Source organism: Chenopodium quinoa, unplaced genomic scaffold (genome assembly GCF_001683475.1).
Source record: "Chenopodium quinoa cultivar QQ74 unplaced genomic scaffold, ASM168347v1, whole genome shotgun sequence".
NCBI lineage: Eukaryota > Viridiplantae > Streptophyta > Magnoliopsida > Caryophyllales > Amaranthaceae > Chenopodium > Chenopodium quinoa.
This window is the reverse complement of record NW_018744577.1, coordinates 733,680-754,567: the sequence shown is the minus strand read 5'-3', so window position 1 is coordinate 754,567 and position 20,888 is coordinate 733,680. Positions and strand designations below refer to the sequence as shown.

Here is a 20,888-nt window from a genome sequence, read left to right as displayed (position 1 = left end):
TTATAATTATTAATAAAAGAAGAGTTGAGTTTCTAATGCAAGTTTTTCTATTGACTTAAGTAATTTGAATAGCCTTGCGTAATCACATGGTGGTAATACACATAAGTATATCTCTACGATATAATTATACGTATTATATTAAGATTTTCGTAGAGGGAGATTTAGGGGTTATTACAAATGGTATCAATTTTTCAAGTCTTAAAAAGATTAAAATTTTTAAATAAAATTGAGTGGTAGACTTATGAGGGCATATTATATGATAAGATGATTGAGAAAAGGATTCACGTGTATGACTCTCGTTCTAGGTAAGCTCGCCTCGACGCTATAGGTAACTTACTTGGATACCCATGCTCAACCGTCTAATATCATGATACAAGTATATTAATATTTTTATTTTCGGAAACAAAAGAATTGGATTTTTTTAATTTTTTTAAATAAAGAAATTGAAATTATTTAAAAGCTCTTGTGTATGTGATTGGATGTACATTAGGGACTTCTTCTCTTCACCTGAAATTAGTAGATATGGTCTGAATTATTTAAGGTGTGATCTGGTCTTATCTGAATTTTTTTATTCTGTGGTCTAGTCTAATATGATTTAACAATTTGACTGAACTTTGACTGCATTTTAATACTAATCTATAATGAAAAACATTATCAAAGTGGATCTTGTTAGATTCGTCTCATTATGAATTTTTTAAATATGTAAATTTATAATTTTTTTTAATACGCAACCAACCATATTTAACGATAAGTAAATGATAATCAAAAGTTCTGATGTGGTCGTATCTGAATCAATCTGATCATATATAAATTTATTAAGGAATTAGTAATAAGTATTTGAAATAAGTTGAAAAGAACAAGTGCTTAGTCGGTGTTAAGTCGTTGACTTTTATTGACCGATCATGCCTAAGAGAAGAAATCGCCCCACAAAGCTCTACAAAGTTGTGATTGGTAAAAGTAAATTGATCAAAATTAGAATTAATATCACCAATTCCTCTTAAATTACGAAAAAAAAACCCTTGAACTTTCAATTGAGCATTTGAGCCATCATTCCAGACCATCCGTCCATCCCTATAGAATGTAGATAGGGGTTGTCCACATCCAGTAACGCCAAACCTCCCCTCCAAATTGCCAGATATGAACAACACCAAACAGCGTAATTCCCACTCGAAACAAACACGACCCTAACCGCAATTAAAATTAATCAGAACTCACAATTCTCATCACCCCCTTTCTCTTTCTCTTTCTCTCTCCTCCGTTTCGATCGACGGTGTCGGTGATCTCCCAATCTCTCTCCTCTTCTTTGTTTCACCCAATTTCCCAAATCTCTCTCCCTTCTTCTTCCTCCTCCTCCCCCCATTACTCCACAACCCCAAGAAGGAGGAGGAAGATCATCATCATCAATGGCGGGTGCTTCTAGAAGATTAAGAGACCTTCAATCACAAACAGGCAACAAAACTTGTGTTGATTGTTCCCAGAAAAATCCACAATGGGCATCTGTTTCTTACGGGATTTTCATGTGTTTGGAGTGTTCAGGGAAGCATCGAGGTCTCGGTGTTCATATCAGTTTTGTCAGATCTGTCACCATGGATTCATGGTCTGAGATCCAGCTTAAGAAGATGGAGGCTGGTGGTAATGATAAGCTTAATTTGTTCTTACAACAGTATAGTATTCCCAAGGAAACTGATATTGTTGCCAAGTACAACTCAAATGCTGCCTCCGTTTACCGGGAGAAGGTCTCGGCTTTGGCCGAGGGGCGATCGTGGCGAGACCCGCCTGTCGTGAAGGAATCCGTTGGCGGTGGTAGTAAGAAACCTCCTTTGGGTGGTGGGAGGAGTAGTGGGAGTGGTAATAATGGTGGGGGTTGGGATAGTTGGGATAATGATGATTCGTTTAGATCGGCGGCGAATGGCGGTGTCGCGAATGATATGAGGAGGAATCAGTCTGCTGGGAATTTCAGGAATACGAATGGAATTGGGAGTGCGAATGGGAATGGTAATCATGCTCCTCATAAGTCAAGATCGTCGTCGGATATATACTCGAGGGCGGAATTGGAGGAGTCTGCAGCTAATAAGGATAGCTTCTTTGCTAGGAAGTTGGCGGAGAACGAGACGAGGCCGGATAATGTCCCTCCTTCTCAGGGAGGGAAGTATGTTGGGTTTGGGTCTAGTCCTAATCCTAACCCTACTTCAATGTCTAGGAATAATAATTCACAGGGTGATGTTTTTTCTGTTGTTTCTCAGGTGTGTGTTTGGTTTTATTGATTGGGGATTATAGTTCATGTTTTGTTGTTTGTTTATTTTAGGATGATTGTTGTTTAGTCCTTTCTTTTTTGATGAATGATTGATCAGGGAATTGGGAAGCTGTCTTTGGTTGCTCAATCAGCTGCTAGTGTTGTTCAAGCAGGCACAAAAGATATCACTTCAAAGGTATATAAAGTTTTCAGTTTCTTTGGTGTTGTTGCTTTGGCCATGCTGTAGTCCCTAGTATATCATGTTAATGGTGTTAATCAGATTATCAATTGATTTGGCGACGATGATGGTGATAAATTATGATTTGATAGTTTGAAGTTATTTTTTTTCGGTGTGGTCATTTTTTTTATGCTAGGTTGAATGGATGAACTGGCATAGAAAAAATGCCTTGAGCTGAGTATTATTTTGCTTATTTATATGGCATTCAAATGTTTCTACATAATAATATCTCTAATTGCTGTTCTGATAGCTTTGATTTCATTTGAGTAACATATACAAGTATTAAGTTATCCATGATTCCATGTCTTTTGCAAGGTTGAAGTTTATTTGGATGTTCATTGTACTATGCTGCATTCTCTCTTTGCTGGAATTTTTTGTTATTGTTGCGTCATGTGGTTTGGTTTTCTCAAATTTTCCCCTTAATGTTTTAGTTGGATGATAGCTTCTTTGTTTGCTTTGTCTCTATTGGTTACGTTTTAGCTTAATTCTGTTCAACTTAATATTCAGGAAAGATGAGCATGGCTACTGTTATAAACCTTACATCTAGTTGCCTTGCGTTTGATGTACTCTGTTTGATCGTACGAAATTTAACATGGAGAGCACAGCCTCCATTTCCCTTCCTACTTTTAAGTTGAGATCCACGGAGGCAACCTTTAGAGAGAATTTTTGATTACATTTATTCTTGCAGTATTTAGTCAAACACGAAGAGAATGAATGGATTCCTCTTGCATTGGAGTTAGAGAGGAGATCTTAGCAAATTAAGCTTTGCTGATGTGTTATAGCATGGTGTTGGACCTTGATGGTTTATAAATTTCCAATAATGTGCTCACACATTCCGTAGAGGTTTCCTCATAGGCTTTTATCTATTCTGTTTCTGTTGAATTGTGGATGTTGACTCTGGTATTAGAAATATATTCTGAGTGTATTGTATTACTAAAGATTAAGTCCTAATATTCTGAGTGTATTCTGAGGACTGGCTTTTATCTAATCAGTACTCAGTTGAATTCTAGCAAATCTATCTTAGTCTAATTAACACGAGTTTTTTTGGGTTTCAGTATCTTTATCACCTTCTAGCTGATCACTGATGCCTTACTGTCAATCATATACAATATTGTATCGTTTGCAAATAATGCACTATGGCATGCCCTCCACATTGTGTTAGCATGTTGCACATGTAACTCGTAGGTTATGCGTAACAGATGGAACTCAAAGCTGATCTTTTGTGTAATATGATATCGTTATTGAAGATTAGCATATTAAAGACTTCCTCTTGCTGACTTGGTCTCTCATGAAGTTAATACTAGAAGGCAATAAGCTCTGTGTGTCAGACTTCTTGATTTTGAAAATTGCTGTTGTCCATTTGGCTTAAAAAAATGCCAATTCTCTTCTTTGTTTTGTTGGATTATTGCGCTTAATATTTTACTGATTGACTATTAAGAGTGCACTGAAATTGATTTACTTCCTTATATTTGTAGCCTGGCCAATTTGTTTTTATTCCATAACAGTTTCTTTTAATCTATGTGGTTAGGGGCATGAGATGAAAATGGGTAACTAGCCATGTCAAAGTACTCAGGATGTAATTTAGTTTGGATTTTTGATATCCAAGGTGCCAAGTCAATGATACTGATCGATATGTACCCAAAATGCCCCATTAGTGTTAACAGATGGATGATGGTGTAGATATTTTTTTTTGGGTTGTGGGAACCTAAAAAGGAACGAGTAATATTGTGTATCTAGGTTGGGTGGTGATGTGGTTGGTGGTGTGTAATATATGATGGGCTGTTTGAGGAAGGGGTTGCTGGAGATTGATGAAGTGGAAGAGGGGGGTAATTAGGTTCGTGTTTGTTCTGGTGGGTATGGTCGTGGTAAAAGTAGTTGGTAATAAGATTGTCGGTAATGGCAGTGAGCTGGTGGAGGTTGCAGTGGGAGGCTATTGGAATTGTATTAGGGTTATGATGTGGTGAAAGATGTTGATGAAAGGGGGCTTGTGAATTTGATGTTTATGATACAGGGGTGAGCAAGTACCCGTTTCAACCTGTTGGGTACCTTGTGAACACTGGTTTCAATATTGGGTACTAAGTCTGGAACCACAAACAGATAAAAGCTCAAGTCATAATTTAATCCAAGCGAATTTTTGAAACCCAGGTTAAATTATAGAACTGTTTAAACCCAAATAATTAATGCATTCTTTTTTTTTACCCTTAAATAATACAGTGCCTGCAAGGTATTCAAATATATATGATGACATGGTACCCTGGTTCTCATTTTAAGTAATGAGATTCTGGTTCCAAAAATTTTAACAGGTACTATGTGTTGCCCACTGTTAATAATATTTTGTATACTAACAATTTTTCAACAGAATAGGCTCATTAATGTCACAATATGTTGATACATGGTAGCACTTTTAATACAGAATTGTTAGGAATTACTCCCTCCATCTTAAATTAGTTTGAACACATCCTATTTGGGAAAGACCCACTATATCTTTATACATCCATTTCTTCACTATAACCAAGTTATGGCCTCACTCTTTTACACATACAATGAAAAGAATCCTAATATCTCCTATCACATATACTTTTCAATTAAAACACCTTACCATTTCGTATCACATCTATTCTATAAGATAATAATCGATAACAGCTCAACAACTTATTATCTAGAATCTATGCCTTGAAAATTGTTTATTTTGTGACTAAAGGAGTTGTTGGTTTCAAAACTGGTAGACTAATTTTCACTGTCAATGTAATCTTCTTTAATCTTTAAGCTCTTCACAAAAATTAAAAGATGTTATGTCAACAAGTTATTTACGATGTATACCCTACAAATCAGTTCTGTTCTTATTCCCGTTTATTTTCAAGCTTGCAACACCTTTTCATGTTTGACTTTTATCTTTAGTAAACTTTTGAAATATACAACAAGATTTATCTATCACCAATTTACATATTATTATTTGTTTATTTTTTTTTTGGTGGAATTATTATTTGTTTATAAATTAGTTAGATCTATGCTCAAAGTTATTGTTTGAATAATGGAAAAGTTAGAGTTTTAGTGACAAAAAATAAAAATAAATGGAGAAAGTATGCCTCAGAAGTAAACTCTTCAAATGTAATCATAGTCAAGATTTGGAAATTGTTTAACTTATGCACACCAAGCACGTTGTATGGCATATGAGTATTGCTTTTTCAGGACAGTGAATGGTACCAAAATTGTGATTTCTAGCATGATTATTGTGAATAATAAAGCATTCCCTCCCCTTTTTCTCACTATCTTTTGAATTATAAGTATAACATATTTCCTATTTCATTTATGTTTGGGACATACAATAAACTGAAATGAAAGAGAAGGGAATTAACAAAAGTACCCTATCTAGCCTTACCCACCTATCCTTCTCTTTGGCAAGTTGATGGAACAACTAGCTACCCTCACCACACACCCACACAATTTTGTAGCTTGGGTACCACCGCCCCCACCTTCCTCACCTCAAGCCTTCACTCCTCTTCCTTTTGAGAGTTACAACCATCCAAGCAATTAAGCAGCCACCTCACAAAGTTAGATATCGATGGTTATCTCACGCTAGACCTGTGACACTAGAGATGACGTTGGTTGTGGACTATCGTTTTCAGATTCCCCTTTCATACAATTTCGAAGGAGCCAAAGGTGAAATTGGAGGAAAATGGTATGGAACTACTTTAGGGTTCAAATATGGTTAGAGGATTAGAGATAGAATTGGAGGATTAGATGAGAAAAAGGGTGGAGTTTGCATCAGAGAGGAATGCTTGGAGAGTACTTTTAAAGTAAAGTTGCTTCTAAGAAGATGAATGTCTAAGGGGACGTTTAATGGTGGAGGTAATGGAGTCATAGGAGAGGAAGGGAGAAAATGGGGTTGTTGGAGAAAGTGGGGGAGAGGGGGGAGGGGGTCATGCCAGTGGTGTAGTTAAAAGAAGATGGGTAGTGGACTGATGGTCTGTCTTTTTTGAGTGGAGAAGATGATGATGGAGTGAGAGAATTCTGTGGTTGGAGCATCATTGGAGCTGGGTATGGTATGGGGAAGGGAGTAGAGAGAACAAGAATAAGAGAAATAGAGGGTATATTAGTATTTTAACACATTAACTCACCTAAAATCGACATCGGCTTAAATGAACTTCCTAAAAAGAAATTCATCTTATCTAATGTTCAAAGGAGTTATTCACACAATTTTCTAGTCCTTAGGTGCCATCATTGAGGAGAAGTGTATTTGTGAATAACATATCTGATGTATAGATTACAAATATTTGTATTGCTTATTGTCTTGTTTTTATTATTTTATGCTCAAGTTCTTTTTAATAACTATATATTTGCATGTCTTTTATTTGTTGTACTATTGATTAGACTTTCATTTCTGGTCAGAGTTTAAGGGTACATTACTAGTCATGGATCCAAACTATCTAGACAGGTTGTATGAGATTTCTGAGATTACAAAATTGGTTAACTATCTGTTCGGTTAAATAGCAAGTTAGATAAGTACACGATCCTTGCTATTTTGAGAGTAGTAGTGTCTTTTTTGTATTTATCTCTCCTGAAAAATTGGTGATTTCATTGAGAATTATTACCTAACTTTGATTCGCTATCTGATGAATATATTATAGATTTCTATGATGGCTTGACCTTAAAGTCATATGTTTTCACAAAGTTGCCTTTTGACGATGATGTGCATGGTTATATTATAGGTGGGAGCGTGGGTTATGGTTTAGATGATGTGCATGGTTTGCCTATAATGAAGCTATGTGATAAAATGGGAAGGGCATAGCATACTAGATTACTAGTGATGAATTGTAGGCTTGTAGCATTGATGTGCTCTAGCTGTCAATGTATCAGCCACCAGATATATTCTTCTAGGCGGAGATTGCCAGCATAGGATACAAATGTGCTGTTTTTTACACAAATTTTGGTGTGGAGCTATGAAAAAGGACATGCTAGTAGTGGGTGTAGGTTAATATGCCTGGGACAATATATACCCCCGTCTTTGATTCATCTTTCACATGTTTATTGGAGTGGAAACTGTATTTTGTAAGATTCTTAAATTTTGATCCATAGTTCTGTGTGGTCAGATGTGCTGCTGCCATGTCTTTTGCTTTGAGAATTCTGAATATGAGAGCTAGCTTTTCCAGGGTTTACTGATTTGTTATTTCTTGTCCTTAGCATCATTGGTGATAATGTAATGTTTTAGATGTTATTTATCTTACTTTATCACAAAATACTTAAGCCTTTTTTTTTCTATGGATGAAATCTTTTCATTTTTTCACTCTTGCTTATGCATATTCTCAACCATTATTATTTTTAATTATCAATAAGAAAATTGTAAAAAATTGATGATTGGTATGTAAAAACCAATCTAAAATGAGCCTACATGACTGTTTTTACTAACAGAACTAGTTTTTGGCCCGGGCGATGCCCCGGGTAATTGTTGTATATAAAATATAATAACAAAATAAAGCAAGTGAAATATAAATTGGTGGCTTTATAAAATAATATCATTTATTAAATATTTTAAATATAATTGAACATCAAAATTCATTATTTAATATGCAGCGACCTAAATGATATATATTGTATAAGTTTGTTTTATTTGTTAAAGGGATTTTTTTTTTTATTATTCAGCTATCATAATAAATTACTTCTAGTGAACATATTTTGTGGTTAAAAAAAAATTTATAAAATTATTTTGCATTTTTGGGTTATATATTTTAATTAACTATAACCTATATGAATTACGGTTGAGTAACAGATCAAAGAAATGAAACTAATTTTTCAATCATATTGTTGTTAAAATATACACATATAAGTCCACAATTAAAATTTTAGAATTTATGAATATGAATAACACTTTTTAATACAATTTTATCATCATAAGATGTCAATGGAGTGGTGGTTAGTTAAAGTTAAATTTTAATGAATAAGAGATTATGGGTTCAAATATTAATGCTATGAAATTATAAATTTTGATGAGAAAACATTAATGTATAATTATTTATTATAGGTGACATGTCAACACGTGGCGAGATTGGCGACACGTGACAAGATTACAATCCTTGTCGGTTGTCATTGAGTTTTAATATATATATTGATATCGTCAAAAAATAGAGAATGTATATTGTGAATAGCGTAAAGTTTCAATCGAAGTGTTTCATATGAAGATAGTGAGGGAATCTTCTATCTACTTAATTATCAGTGTATTCTAGAAAACAGAAATTATTTGGAGTCTTCAGGATGATCATGTTCAAAATTAGTTCATGGCTAAATTAGCTATTCAGCAATAAACTCCTGATTGAGGATATGGTTCCTAATGATGATAAATTCAATTTAGTGACCAGTGGCAAGTTAGGTCAAGTCACTTATACAAGTGTTGGTTATGTGTTCTTCTTTAAGTGTTGGACTCACCAAGGCTCATTTTCTGACACATGGACTGTCCTATAACTCAATAACACTCATGAAACATAAAACCCTAAGATTTAGGGGTTTGACATGTCCTTCATTATGAACTTGGTAGATTGGCATGTCCTTCATTATCTTAAGCCCATCTTTGTATCATAGTATTCCCGTTTTGGATTTCCCTGTATATTTATAGGTTTTCTTATCGAATTTGGATCTAGATAATTGAGTTGAGTAAAAATTAGAGAGCCAGGCAAAGTCTATATATCTTTGTTTGAGTGACGGGTACTTAGAAGAGAAAAAGCTTAGGTTTACATTTGTAATTGAAGTTAAATATTTTGTGTACTTCATCTGGCTCCGGCTCAAGTAAGTGTAGATATACTTAATCCTTGATCTTTGTTGAGTAATTTTGGCATTTCTCTTAAATTGAACAGCCTGGTTTGACACTGTTCGAATCTTTGTTAGAGTAACGGGGTACTTAGAAGAGAAAAAGCTTAGGTTTACATTTGTAATTGAAGTTAAATATTTTGTGTACTACATCTGGCTCAAGTAAGTGTCGATATACTTAATCCTTGATCTTTGTTGAGTAATTTTGGCATTTCTCTTAAATTGAACAGCCTGGTTTGACACTGATCGTTCTAACATCTGTTAGTTAACAGTAATAAAATAGTCTTTCTGAAAAATAGTACTTTATGTTGTTTCTGAATTCATTGAAATTTTATTGCAGGTTCGCGAAGGTAGCTATGATTACAAGGTTAATGAAACTGTTAATGTTGTCACTGCTAAGACTTCTGAGATAGGTCAGAAGACATGGGGCATCATGAGAGGTGTCATGGCAATAGCTTCTCAGAAGGTTGAGGAGATTACACGGGAAAGCGGGGTGAACTGGAAGACTGATAACCCACATCAAACTGAAAACGAAAGGAATGGATATTATCAGGACTTCAGGCAGGAATCCCAGGGATGGAACAGAAGTTCAGCCGGCGGGCAATCCTCGTCTGGCAGACAAAATAATGCAGTCAGCTCAGGATCTTGGGATGATTGGGACCAAAAGGACAACTGGAAGGAAGGTTTTAAAAAGGGGGGATCGTCCCAAAGTCATGATGATTGGGCTGGTTGGGATGACCACAAAGATGATGAGTTTGACGATTTCCACCATAGCTCGACTAATAAAAGTTCTGGCCATATTGGGAAATCAGATGCAAAATGGGGTGAGGGTGGCTTCCTTTGAAGATTTTCGTGTTGAAGCAGTCATTCTTCAAATACAAAGGTGTTTATGTTTGCTTCTAGTCTATATGTGTACAACTGCCCACAAGAGGGATTTTCCCTTAAAAACATTTATTTGTGACCGAGCTGTATCAATTATTGCTATTTTTCAGACTGTTTTCTTCTAGTTACTCTTGTCAACGATATATTTTCTTATTTCTTCTGTTCGATTTGTATTATAGGCCATTCTTGTTTCAAATTTCACTGGAATCAAAATTGACAAGGCTTTTTTCTTCATATTCTTGTTCGTTTATAACTTTATATTCCTCCTTTAGCCATTTTATTTTACAACATTTGTGTACAACGGCTGTACAATGATATTAATGTACGTCAAACAGTTTCAGCATAACTTCAACCTACCTAAGATTAATTCTAATATTTCTAAGCTTGATATGATTGCAGTCACACTATAAAATTTGATTTTTACTCCTTTAAAGATATACATAATAACTTAATCAATAAAAAATGGAAAATTTGTCAGAAACAACCTTTTAAAGTGTCCACTTTATTTAAAACAATCTTTTAATTTTTTTTTTGCAATTTCAGACCACATTATAAATTTTTTTTATCGAAGACAACCAAATGCTACTTTCCGGCGTTTGACTCTATTTGTCCCGATGTTAACCACTAGTGTGCAACGCACATGAACTCGTATATTGCTTAATACACCAATTTTCACTCCAATTCACTCGTACTAAAAGAGGGATGAAAGAGAAGCAGAGGTTTTAATAGGAGTTAATTGGAAAAAAAAGGGGTGTATTAAGCAATGTAGGAGGTCACGTGACTCGCACACTCGTGGTCAACATCGGCAAAAATTGAGTCAACGTCGGAAAGTAACATTTGGTTATCTTTGATAAAAAAAATTTATAATGTGGTCTTAAATTGCAAAAAAAAAATTTAAAAGGTTGTTTTAAATAAAGTAGACACTTTAAAAGGTTGTTTTTGACAAATTTTCCATAAAAAATTGGTATTTATTTATATTGACATAACTTGAATTATTAGATTATCATTTAAATGTTTGTTAATTTGCACCTACTTGTCCTACACTTAATCTTGATACATCATACATAGACTTAAGACCTGTTTTTATTGGAGCAGAGCTGAACTCAATAGAGCTGAAATGAATTGTTTATGAGAGAAGGAAATTAGGAACTGAACTGATTGGTGCTGAGAATGAGGGATAACTCGAGTGGTTAGATCTTCCTTCCCGATTTCAGGAAATCCTGAGATCGATTCTCACCTCCGCCCTTGTGGCTCTTTTAACGTCAAAAAATTGATAGGAGCTCAACTTTCAAAATGCTTTAATTTGATCATTGGTTTTTTGGATTCCAAAATTAAGTTTTTCCTTACATTTCTATCTTCTCCTTTGCAAGAGCTTTATTTCCAGCCTAGTAAATTATACGAGTGTAGAGGTACCTCGCATTGAATATATGCAACATAATGCCTTTATGCCCATGCATGCGTTTGGCCGTAATCTGTTATTTTCTTCTAATTCCTCGCCAATTATCATTGTATCAAATCAAGATTTAAAAAAAAAAAAAAAACCAACTCTTCTAAAAATTTGAACAAATAATATGAGAGATTATGGTACTCCGTATATTTCATATTATAATTATATATTTAAAGTACAAGAAATGAGACACAAATTTTGTACAGTGCACAGTACAACACTAAACGTATTACAAAATCTATTTACCATGTTGTAGACTTTGTGCCAAAAGATTATCAAACTTGGTTAGCAGCATCTTGGACATTAACATCACCTTCAACTACTTTATCAACAGGCATCTCTTCTACATGTGCCGAAGCATGTTGTTGAATAACCAACACAGATGACACAATGCCATTGTTAGTTGATGATAAGATGTCCCCTATAGGCCCTAGCTCGGCATGCTCGGCTTGGCGGTCAGCTAGTTCGGCCACCATCGTCGAAGGGAAACGACCTTTGCCTACGACTATAAGGTCGTACTCACCACTTCGACCAAGTGTCAACACTGCTTCCTCTATGTTGTTAGCTTGTTTTTGTATGAATTCCATTGTTCCATCCCATTTGTTGCGGAAGTTTTCCACCATTGCCTCATCAAGTGCCTACATCACAAAGTAAAAAGTGTCAAAATAATTAAACTTGTCCGTTCAATAACCACTTGAGCTATCCCTCACTCTCACTTGTCCGTTCAATATCTTTGCTAATTTCACGTTTCACAAATCTTATATGTGGTCAGTCACATCGTGTGGCCAGCCATTCACGAGATTATTTCATTAGTGTTATAGGAGTTACCTGAATAGTGTTATAACTTACGAGGGTTACTTTATCAACGTTATAAGGATTACTTGGTTAATATTATAGGGGTTACTTGGCTAGTATTAGATCACTTTCTTATTATTTTATAAACGATCACATGATGCGACTAACTGCACGCTAGACACACAGTTCTCATTTTTTGTTTTATATTTTTCAAGTCATATAATTTAATTTGTATTTTAACTAACTATTAAATTAGAAATTCTTCTTGTCAAAAAAAAAAAAATAAAAAAATTAGAAATTCGTGTACTAATCATGTTACTTTTAAAAACTAATAATTGAAGAGTGATTTTTTTATTTTTAATTTTTTTTTTACTCGGACATAGTTGCGTTATTATTATTATTATTATTTTTTTTTATATTTCAAAAGGATTGAAAACTGAAAATAAAAAACGGTAGCAAAAGTTAAGGAAGCTCACCGTTTCCTCCGTTCGATTCATGGCAGCAACAGAGAATGTGTAATTACTATCACTACACTTTTCAGGGGAAGGCATTAGCTTGACATTGTTAGCATCCCTTCCTTGGCTCTCTACAAACCTTATAATCGTAACCCGAATTTCGGGATGGTCCATCATTCTAGCCCAAGCTCCAAAGCCTCTCGATCATCAGCCCCTCCAAAGAATATAACACAAACCCTAAGCTGCCTTTGTGCATCATCCTGAGCTACACGACCCGCACCTAAACCCCGGTCCACGAATACCGAAACCGTGCAAGGAGCATTCTTTAGCAACTTTTGGTTCACACCTCTCCATCCATGCCCTAAATTCTCCACCAATTTCATCTCCCCTTCTTCATCCTTCCTCCACATCCTATGAAATGGCATTATGATCATCATCACCCTCTTTCCCTCTGCCACGTGTCGAACATCTTCGTGCATCGTCGAAAGGGCTGATATAGTAGTCACAGGACGAACCATAACCCTGCCTAATTGAGCGTAGGTCTCAAAAGCCGAAGCTATACGGTCATGTACCTCAACTTGACTACGACGTCGAGTTGGGTCAATGAACGGGAACCCATTACGACGAAGGCGGTGGACCATGAGAATAGATGAAGAACGTTCAGTGAGCTCTACAAGGTGCATAATGTAGAGTTTAAGATTGTTCTTCGAGGCCGTGCTTCGGGTTGATTCGATGAGGTTTATTAGGCCGGATACGTTCCCTGGACCATGAGCACAGGCCAAGACTCTGAACTGTTCTTTAAAAGCCGAGGTTGCCGGTGTAGTGCTAGAGTCCATATGTACAGATGCATCAGGTTGAAGCTTCCTCTTTTGGGTTTCAAAACTGTCTGGCTTGAAGATTGCCATTACTATTGGTGTTGTTATAAAGGTTGTGAAGAGTGCCATTAGCACTAAAATTGCAAACATCTCATCATTGAGAACCTGAAGCCACAAGAAGGGGAAAAAAAAAAGGAAAATGGAGAAATTATTAGTTGGTAATAGTAGCAAAAACTTACAAAAAAAAATGATAAATATTATGTTCAAGAATAATTAAGACACTTAACTTTTTTTTTTTAACTAATTTTGAGCACCTTTTATTGATATTATATAAAATAAAATTTTAACAAAAACATGATATTCCAAAATATATATTAAAATAAATTCAACAACTTACTAATTAACAATTTATGTTATATGTTATTTAAAAAAATAGCCTAAAGATGATAAAAATAAGTCAAACGTCTCAATTAATTTAGGACAGAGGAAGTCATATTCCGTATTATTAGAGTATGAATTATCAGCTGCTAATAGTAGCAAAGAAACTACAAAAATGAGAGAATTTTATTTATTTTTTATTTTTAGAGTATGATCTTAAATTAAATTTGAATGATAATAGATGTTAATCATGTTATTATATGTATAATCAAGAATGACTAGTATTAAAGTTTGACCATTAAAAAAAAAACAAATAATTTTTGGATGGAGAAAGAATAATAATAATTCTGTAACCTAATATACCACATGAAATTTATCATTGATGTACCGTGTTTATTATTGGTTTTTCTTCATATGTAATTTTTTTTTTTTTTTTTTTTGACATCATGTGTAAAAAAATTTCATTCTTTATAATTTATCTAAATATACGTTATTACTTTCTTAATGTATTACTCCGTATTTCCTTAAAGTTAATACTTACATACCACCTTTAATCACAATGCCATAGGTGGTGGTGCAGTGGAGGAAGAAGTAGTTTTTGGGTTTGGGTTTCAGTTTAGGGTTTCGAATTAGGGAACGTGATGAAGTTTCTGAATTATTTCCCATGACAGAAGGTAACGACAATTAATATTAACGTTTGTAAAAGCTGACCAAACTGCCCTTACTAATATGACTGTAAAAACGAAATTGACCCCTGATTTGCACAAACTGTAAATCAGTCTGATTGACTTGTATTTCCTCCCTCTAAGATGTCAAATCACAAGGAAGATTTGTTAGTGTTGTGAACTCCACTTCTAGACAATTAGACAAATAATACTACATTGTATATAGGTCAGGCCAAACAAAAAAGCTAAGTCGTTAATTAAGAATCTGGTGATTGAATCTATATAATTTAACCAATCCTATACTCAGATCCCTTCACAATGAAATTAAATATCACGTTAGATTATTAAGTAAGTTTGACTTTGAATATTTTAAAATTATCCTTTGATATTTCTCTTAATAGAAGTAGAGGCACAAGTCTAAATACCATTATGTAGACAAATAAATTTTTGCTTATTACTTGGAAATGAGGAAATGTATTAAAAAATTGTTAAATTAAATACTTCAACTTGGATGCTTAAACTAAGATTTTTGATCTATATTATTTATTGCAATTTAATAAGTCATTAAATTATCATTGTTAATGTAATTTGCATCAATTATTTGACGTATAATAAGACGCCGGTGGCTGCATTTTAGACTAATAAGACAGCAACTTTCAACATAATTCTTACTAATAGTAGGATTAAAAATTGATCTATGAACATCATTGATCTTAGAGGACTATGTCAAATTGTCAATGGAAAATAAAATGTTAACATAAGCCATTAGAAAAGAAGAACTATATTAAAGTGAAGATTATACGGATCTTTTTAGTTTGTGAATCGTTACGTGTCAAACATTAACTTGTGAACAAGGTTATGATGTTTTCTATCCCTGTAAATTGTGTCCACATCTTCAAGTTTAAATGGAACTCAATAATTTGCTAGCTTGTCATTACTTTTATTATCAAATGAAAGGTTACCAATTCAAAGTTGCAAAGTACGAAGTACTTGAATTACTTATTTAACTGTCTAATAAAAAAATAATAATAAAAAAAAAATCTTAGCAACGATTCTCTAATAATATCCTATCATATATTTCAATTTTTAATAAGGTCCAAATACGAGTATGAAAAAGTATTGAAAGATTATAAGTTGGATTAAAAAAAAAGGTTAATTTAAGCCAAGTGGCATAATATAATCTTTTTGAAAAGGACTATTGAAACTAGAAAGCAATAACTAGTGTACGTAGTAAATATTCTTAGCAAAATTTGATTTCTAGAGTTCTCATTTATTCATGTACTTACAATTTTTTTTTTTTTTTTACTTAATACATTTCTGCTCTAGTTAATGCATTTAAAAACTTATATACCTTATTGTTAACATTTAGTAAATACCATAAAAATTTGATATTATGAAAATATAAGTATTTATAAATCAAGACAAATGTAACAAAATCACACATACTATATTTTTTTGTTAAATATAAATCATTGAGGGTATGTAGTCAACGTATCGTATCATATGCGTATAGAGATAAAGCCGATCCCAACAAAATGTTCCTAGTTTAGTAGTTGACGCGAATTTGGTTTATGGTTCCATTATATATATTATAATTATACTACGTTAAACAGAGGTATTAATTATATTTTACATTGGATATAAAGTCATCAATATCATGCTGGTTTTGTCACTCAATAGAGGAGAATAGTAATTCTCAAGCAAGTTGCTAAAATACAACCTTATTTCTAGCATTGCTTACACAACTATACATCATACATGTGAGCAAAGATACCAAATTGAAGTAAAATGTCTATAATATTTCTTGTTGTTCATTTTGCTTAACTGATTGTTAATGAAGGTGGGAAATTACATAACATGCAAGCATTTATGAACATTCTAAGCTTAATTAAGCTAAGGTTGACATGCATACAACATACACTTATTGAACGTGCAAATTAAAGACAATTGATTAAACACTACTAAAATTGCAATAATAAACAACATATGTGGGAGGTAATAATTAAATTACTAGAGTAAGAGGTACAAACCTTTTTTTCTTTTCCGATATTGAGGACAATGAGCTCGACCAGACCTTTTGTGTTCATCAACACACCAAGGACTAACGCATCCCTAGCCTTCATTTTACAAAACTTAGCCACCACAAAGGTACCAAAAATCTTGCCAAAGCACGCGACCGCGATCACCAGCACGAGTAAACCCCACGCGACGGCCCCTTGGATCTTTGTGACGTCGGTCTTTAGACCGCTAGAGGCAAAGTACAGTGGCAACAATAGGCCTGAAACAAAATCCTCAATTCTTTCTAGTAGCTTCTCGGCAAAATCACCTTCTTTAGGGATAATCAAACCGAAAATGAATGCTCCAAATATGGAGTGAATGCCTATAAAGTCGGTCATGAACCCGGCCACGAGTACACCGGCTAGGGTTATAGTGATATAAAGCTCGTCCACCACACCCTGCTCTGCTGAGCAACGTCGGACCATCCAGGCCATTAAGGGCTTAACAGCCAAGAACATGAATGCTACGAACCCAACCCCGGCTAGTAACACCCACAACGAGACTAACGGGCTGCTTTTATGACCACCTGCCTCGCCGTTGCCTGCAAGAGCAACTGCGAGAGCAAGGAGGATCCATGCAGCTACATCATTAAAAGCGGCCGCTGCCATGGCTGTCTCCCCTACTTTGGTGGTCAAGAGTTTGAGTTCAGCCAAAATACGGGCTAAAACCGGGAAGGCGGTGATAGAGAGTGAAACTCCCATGAACACAAGGAAAGGACCGTAACCAGCTCGGTCAGCTCCCTCGATGGTGCGGCGGAGTATAACAGCTACCGCCGCACCACCGATAAAGGGGAGACTTATTCCGGCTAGAGCAATGGTGAAGGCCTCACGGCCACTACGACGAATAGAGCCTAGGTCCAACTCAAGGCCTACTAGGAATAAGAAGAAAAGAAGACCAATGCTAGCAACTGATTCTAAAATTGGTGTGCTCCATTTTGGAAAGATTTTATCCATGTATTGTTGGTTCCTGCCAAATGCGGATGGTCCCAGCAATATACCTCCCTATACAATGTTAAATAAATCATTATTATACAAAGAATAATTACCACTTAATACGACATACATATGAATCTTAATCAGGAAAATAATTATACGTTCGTTATTATGTATGATTTATGATGAGTACATACCACAATTTCAGCAATGACTTTGGGTTGTCGGAGAGGCTTGAAGGCGAAAGCGAGGAGGCGGGTTACGACGAGGATCAAGGTAGTTTGTATAATGAGTAAGGGGAAGGCGGTTTGAAGGGCATTATCACCTTGTAAAATGCCATCAGAGGCAGTTTTGATGGCTGTTATGTTTAACATTATTATTATTGTTGTTTAAGTTGATTGCGAAAAGACTATGTTGGAAAAGTTTTATGTATTGAAAGTATGAAGTTTGGATGTTATATATATATAGTGAAATTTTGTGCATCTTTGAGACTTTGAAAGCACAATTACGGAAGAATATGTCACGCTCTCCGTCCATAGGACTTCAAAATAAAATTTAGAAAATGGAGCAAAGTTGCAATAAATACAATATAAAAAATTTGTTTATAATTTTAGTACATACATTTTTTTGACAATTATTCATTGACTAATAAATTTTAATTTTTTGCATTTTGTTATATTAAGCTCAAAAAAAAAAAAACCCTATTTTTACCACTACAAAACATATAAAATATAGGAAAATTTGATAAATACCACCATCTATAGTTGCCAAAATTGAAAATACCACCTCAAGTTTTTTTTTTTTTTTTTTTTTTTTTTTTTTTTTTTTTTTGTAATTTACCACCTAGTTTTTTCCTAAATTTTTGAAACTCCCACCTCTTTTCTTAAAGGACGTCATTGTGGGTCCCACATATGCGTTTTCCCTCTCTTTCCCTCTCTCTTCCCTCGATTTCCCCTGTTCCTCAAGTTCCCTATTTCAATTTCATCTCCCTCCTCTTCAATACCCATCACTATACTCTCAATCACCCAAATTTATTGTTAAACCCTAACATTTAACACTCATTTTCACTCATTTTTAACATTCAACAAGCCAAATCAACTGCATTGTAGAGGGGGGACCTGAAATTTGATGCTGGTGTTGAAAGTCAGCGAGGAAACAGACAAAATCGAGGTAATTTTTTGTTCATTTTTGTTTTTGTAAATGACAGTGGTAAACCCTAAAATTCGTACTCAGTAAACACATGCCCCCAATTGCATGTTTAATTGTGTTTTTGTGGTAATTACTTGTTTAATTGTCCACTTATTCATTCAATTTTAACTTCATAAACCCTAATTTTTCCAATTTAGCAAAACCCCCAAATTAATTACCCAAACCCTAATTAATCTAATCAATACACTTTGTTTTAGGTTAGATTGCATAAATTATAACCTAATTTGCGCAAATTTTGGTATACGCCATCAAATTCAAGAAACGAAATTGGAAGAGAGGGAAGACGAAGATGAGGAATAGGGGAAATCGAGGGAAGAAAGAGGGAAATAGAGGGAAAACGCATATGTGGGACCCACAATGACGTCATCTAAGAAAAGAGGTGGGAGTTTCAAAAGTTTAGGAAAAAACTAGGTGGTAAAATACAAAAAAAAAAAAAACTTGAGGTGGTATTTCCAATTTTGGCAACAATAGATGGTGGTATTTATCAAATTTTCCTAAAATATATATATTTATAAATGTTATCCGCAGTATCTCTTTTTATTAGTTATGACCCATTAGAAAAAAAGAAATTAAAAAGACATTAATGTACGTTATCCATGACACGTGTCATTTGTGTATTTGGCGGCAAAATAGGGTGCTAGAACATAAATTTGTTTTTTTTTTTTAAATTCACCCCCTATTTTTACCACTCCAAAATATATATAAATGTTAAAACATAAATATATATATATATATATATATATATATATATTTATAAATGTTATCCACACTATTTCTTTTTATTAGTTATGACCCATTAGAAGAAAAGAAATTAAAAAGGCATTAAAGCCTAAATCTTAAGAAAATCCCAAAAGAGTACGTTATCCATGACACGTGTCATTTGTGTATTAGGCGGCAAAATAGGGTGCTTAGGGTTTAAACCATAATGAACACAATATTTTTTTTTTGGCTGTTTAGAGAGCCATGAGGGCGGATAATGAGAATCGATTCCAGGATAACCTGAAACCGAGACGGGAGCTCTAACCACTTGAGTTATCCCTCACTCTAAAATTTTGTGTGCATTGTGCGTGTACTGCACATAAAATTGTAACACTATAAATACCCCTATCATTAAATGATCAAACAAGTTACATTCATTACGTATGTACTTTAAGTGCATCTCATCACATAGCTCCTATATATTTACAAAATATATATGAGGGTAAAAATGTAAATTCGGTAAGTTATTGGAAAAAACTTACTCTACAGTGGTACATTGTAATGTACCATTATGCATGTATGATGTACTATTAAAGTATAAGTTGTTTGAATAGTACTTTTTGTGTACTATTATGCATGTAGTGGTACTTTCTACCATCCTATAAGTTGAATATTTTTCCCTAAAATACTTACCACCTGTCACCTATTATACATATAATGGTACATTTTTCATCCTATACGTTTGCTAAACCAATAGGAGCTACGCGCTAAGGGTTAAGACATGTCGCCTAAAAACGCTCTACTTCTCTCTACTTCAATTCCTCTTCATAGATTTTTTGTTTTCGACTACTAACTTAAGCTTAGAAGCGAATATTCATGTGGTGGAGTATTCGTGATTTTGTGAGTGTTTGTGTCACATGAATTATAACAACATCATTCTAATTCATCATTCTCATACAAACCTTGAAATACTTTCTCTTACCTTTTTTTTTCTCTTGTAAAACATCAAGGTATCTGTCTTTGATGCCTTCTCATGGTACTTCCAAGACGGTCAGGCCGTCTTGGGTTGTCGTAGTGTGTTATAGGGTTTTCAGACCCTTCGTCATGGTTTGATATGGAAGGTGGGGTCTAGTACCAATATTAGTATTCTTGATGATAGTTGGGTGCCTAGGGTTCAGGTTCAGGTTCAGTTTAAGGATAATGTGAACAGCATGGGTGCCCCATCCTTTGTTTTTTTTTTTTTTTGTTTTTTTTTTATCTAATTAATGTGCGTTCGAACGCATG

General features: G+C 34.3%; 2 protein-coding genes across 2 annotated transcripts; one reads left to right on the top strand and one right to left on the bottom strand.

Annotated features, from left to right (window-relative positions):
- Nucleotides 1-1,110: 1,110 nt before the first annotated feature.
- LOC110699139 (ADP-ribosylation factor GTPase-activating protein AGD7-like) lies at nt 1,111-10,385 on the top strand. The gene is made up of 3 exons (XM_021876629.1): nt 1,111-2,243; nt 2,352-2,429; nt 9,610-10,385. Exons 1-3 carry the CDS (start codon nt 1,404-1,406, stop codon nt 10,111-10,113), a joined length of 1,422 nt encoding a protein of 473 aa, XP_021732321.1. The 5' UTR covers nt 1,111-1,403; the 3' UTR covers nt 10,114-10,385.
- Nucleotides 10,386-11,723: 1,338 nt separating this feature from the next.
- Nucleotides 11,724-18,323, bottom strand: LOC110699138 (cation/H(+) antiporter 20-like). Its single transcript, XM_021876628.1, is given in 5 exon segments — nt 11,724-12,236; nt 12,870-13,030; nt 13,033-13,828; nt 16,737-17,765; nt 17,894-18,323. Coding segments are annotated over 5 exon segments (2,526 nt in total). The 5' UTR covers nt 18,071-18,323; the 3' UTR covers nt 11,724-11,873.
- Nucleotides 18,324-20,888: the final 2,565 nt, after the last annotated feature.

Bases quoted from the DNA above. Each gene is read 5' to 3' on its own strand.
- LOC110699139 (XM_021876629.1), top strand. From the start codon at position 1,404: ATGGCGGGTGCTTCTAGAAGATTAAGAGACCTTCAATCACAAACAGGC. The intron at 2,244-2,351 runs GTGTGTGTTTGG...ATGATTGATCAG, and splicing joins TTTTTTCTGTTGTTTCTCAG to GGAATTGGGAAGCTGTCTTT. The intron at 2,430-9,609 runs GTATATAAAGTT...ATTTTATTGCAG, and splicing joins CAAAAGATATCACTTCAAAG to GTTCGCGAAGGTAGCTATGA.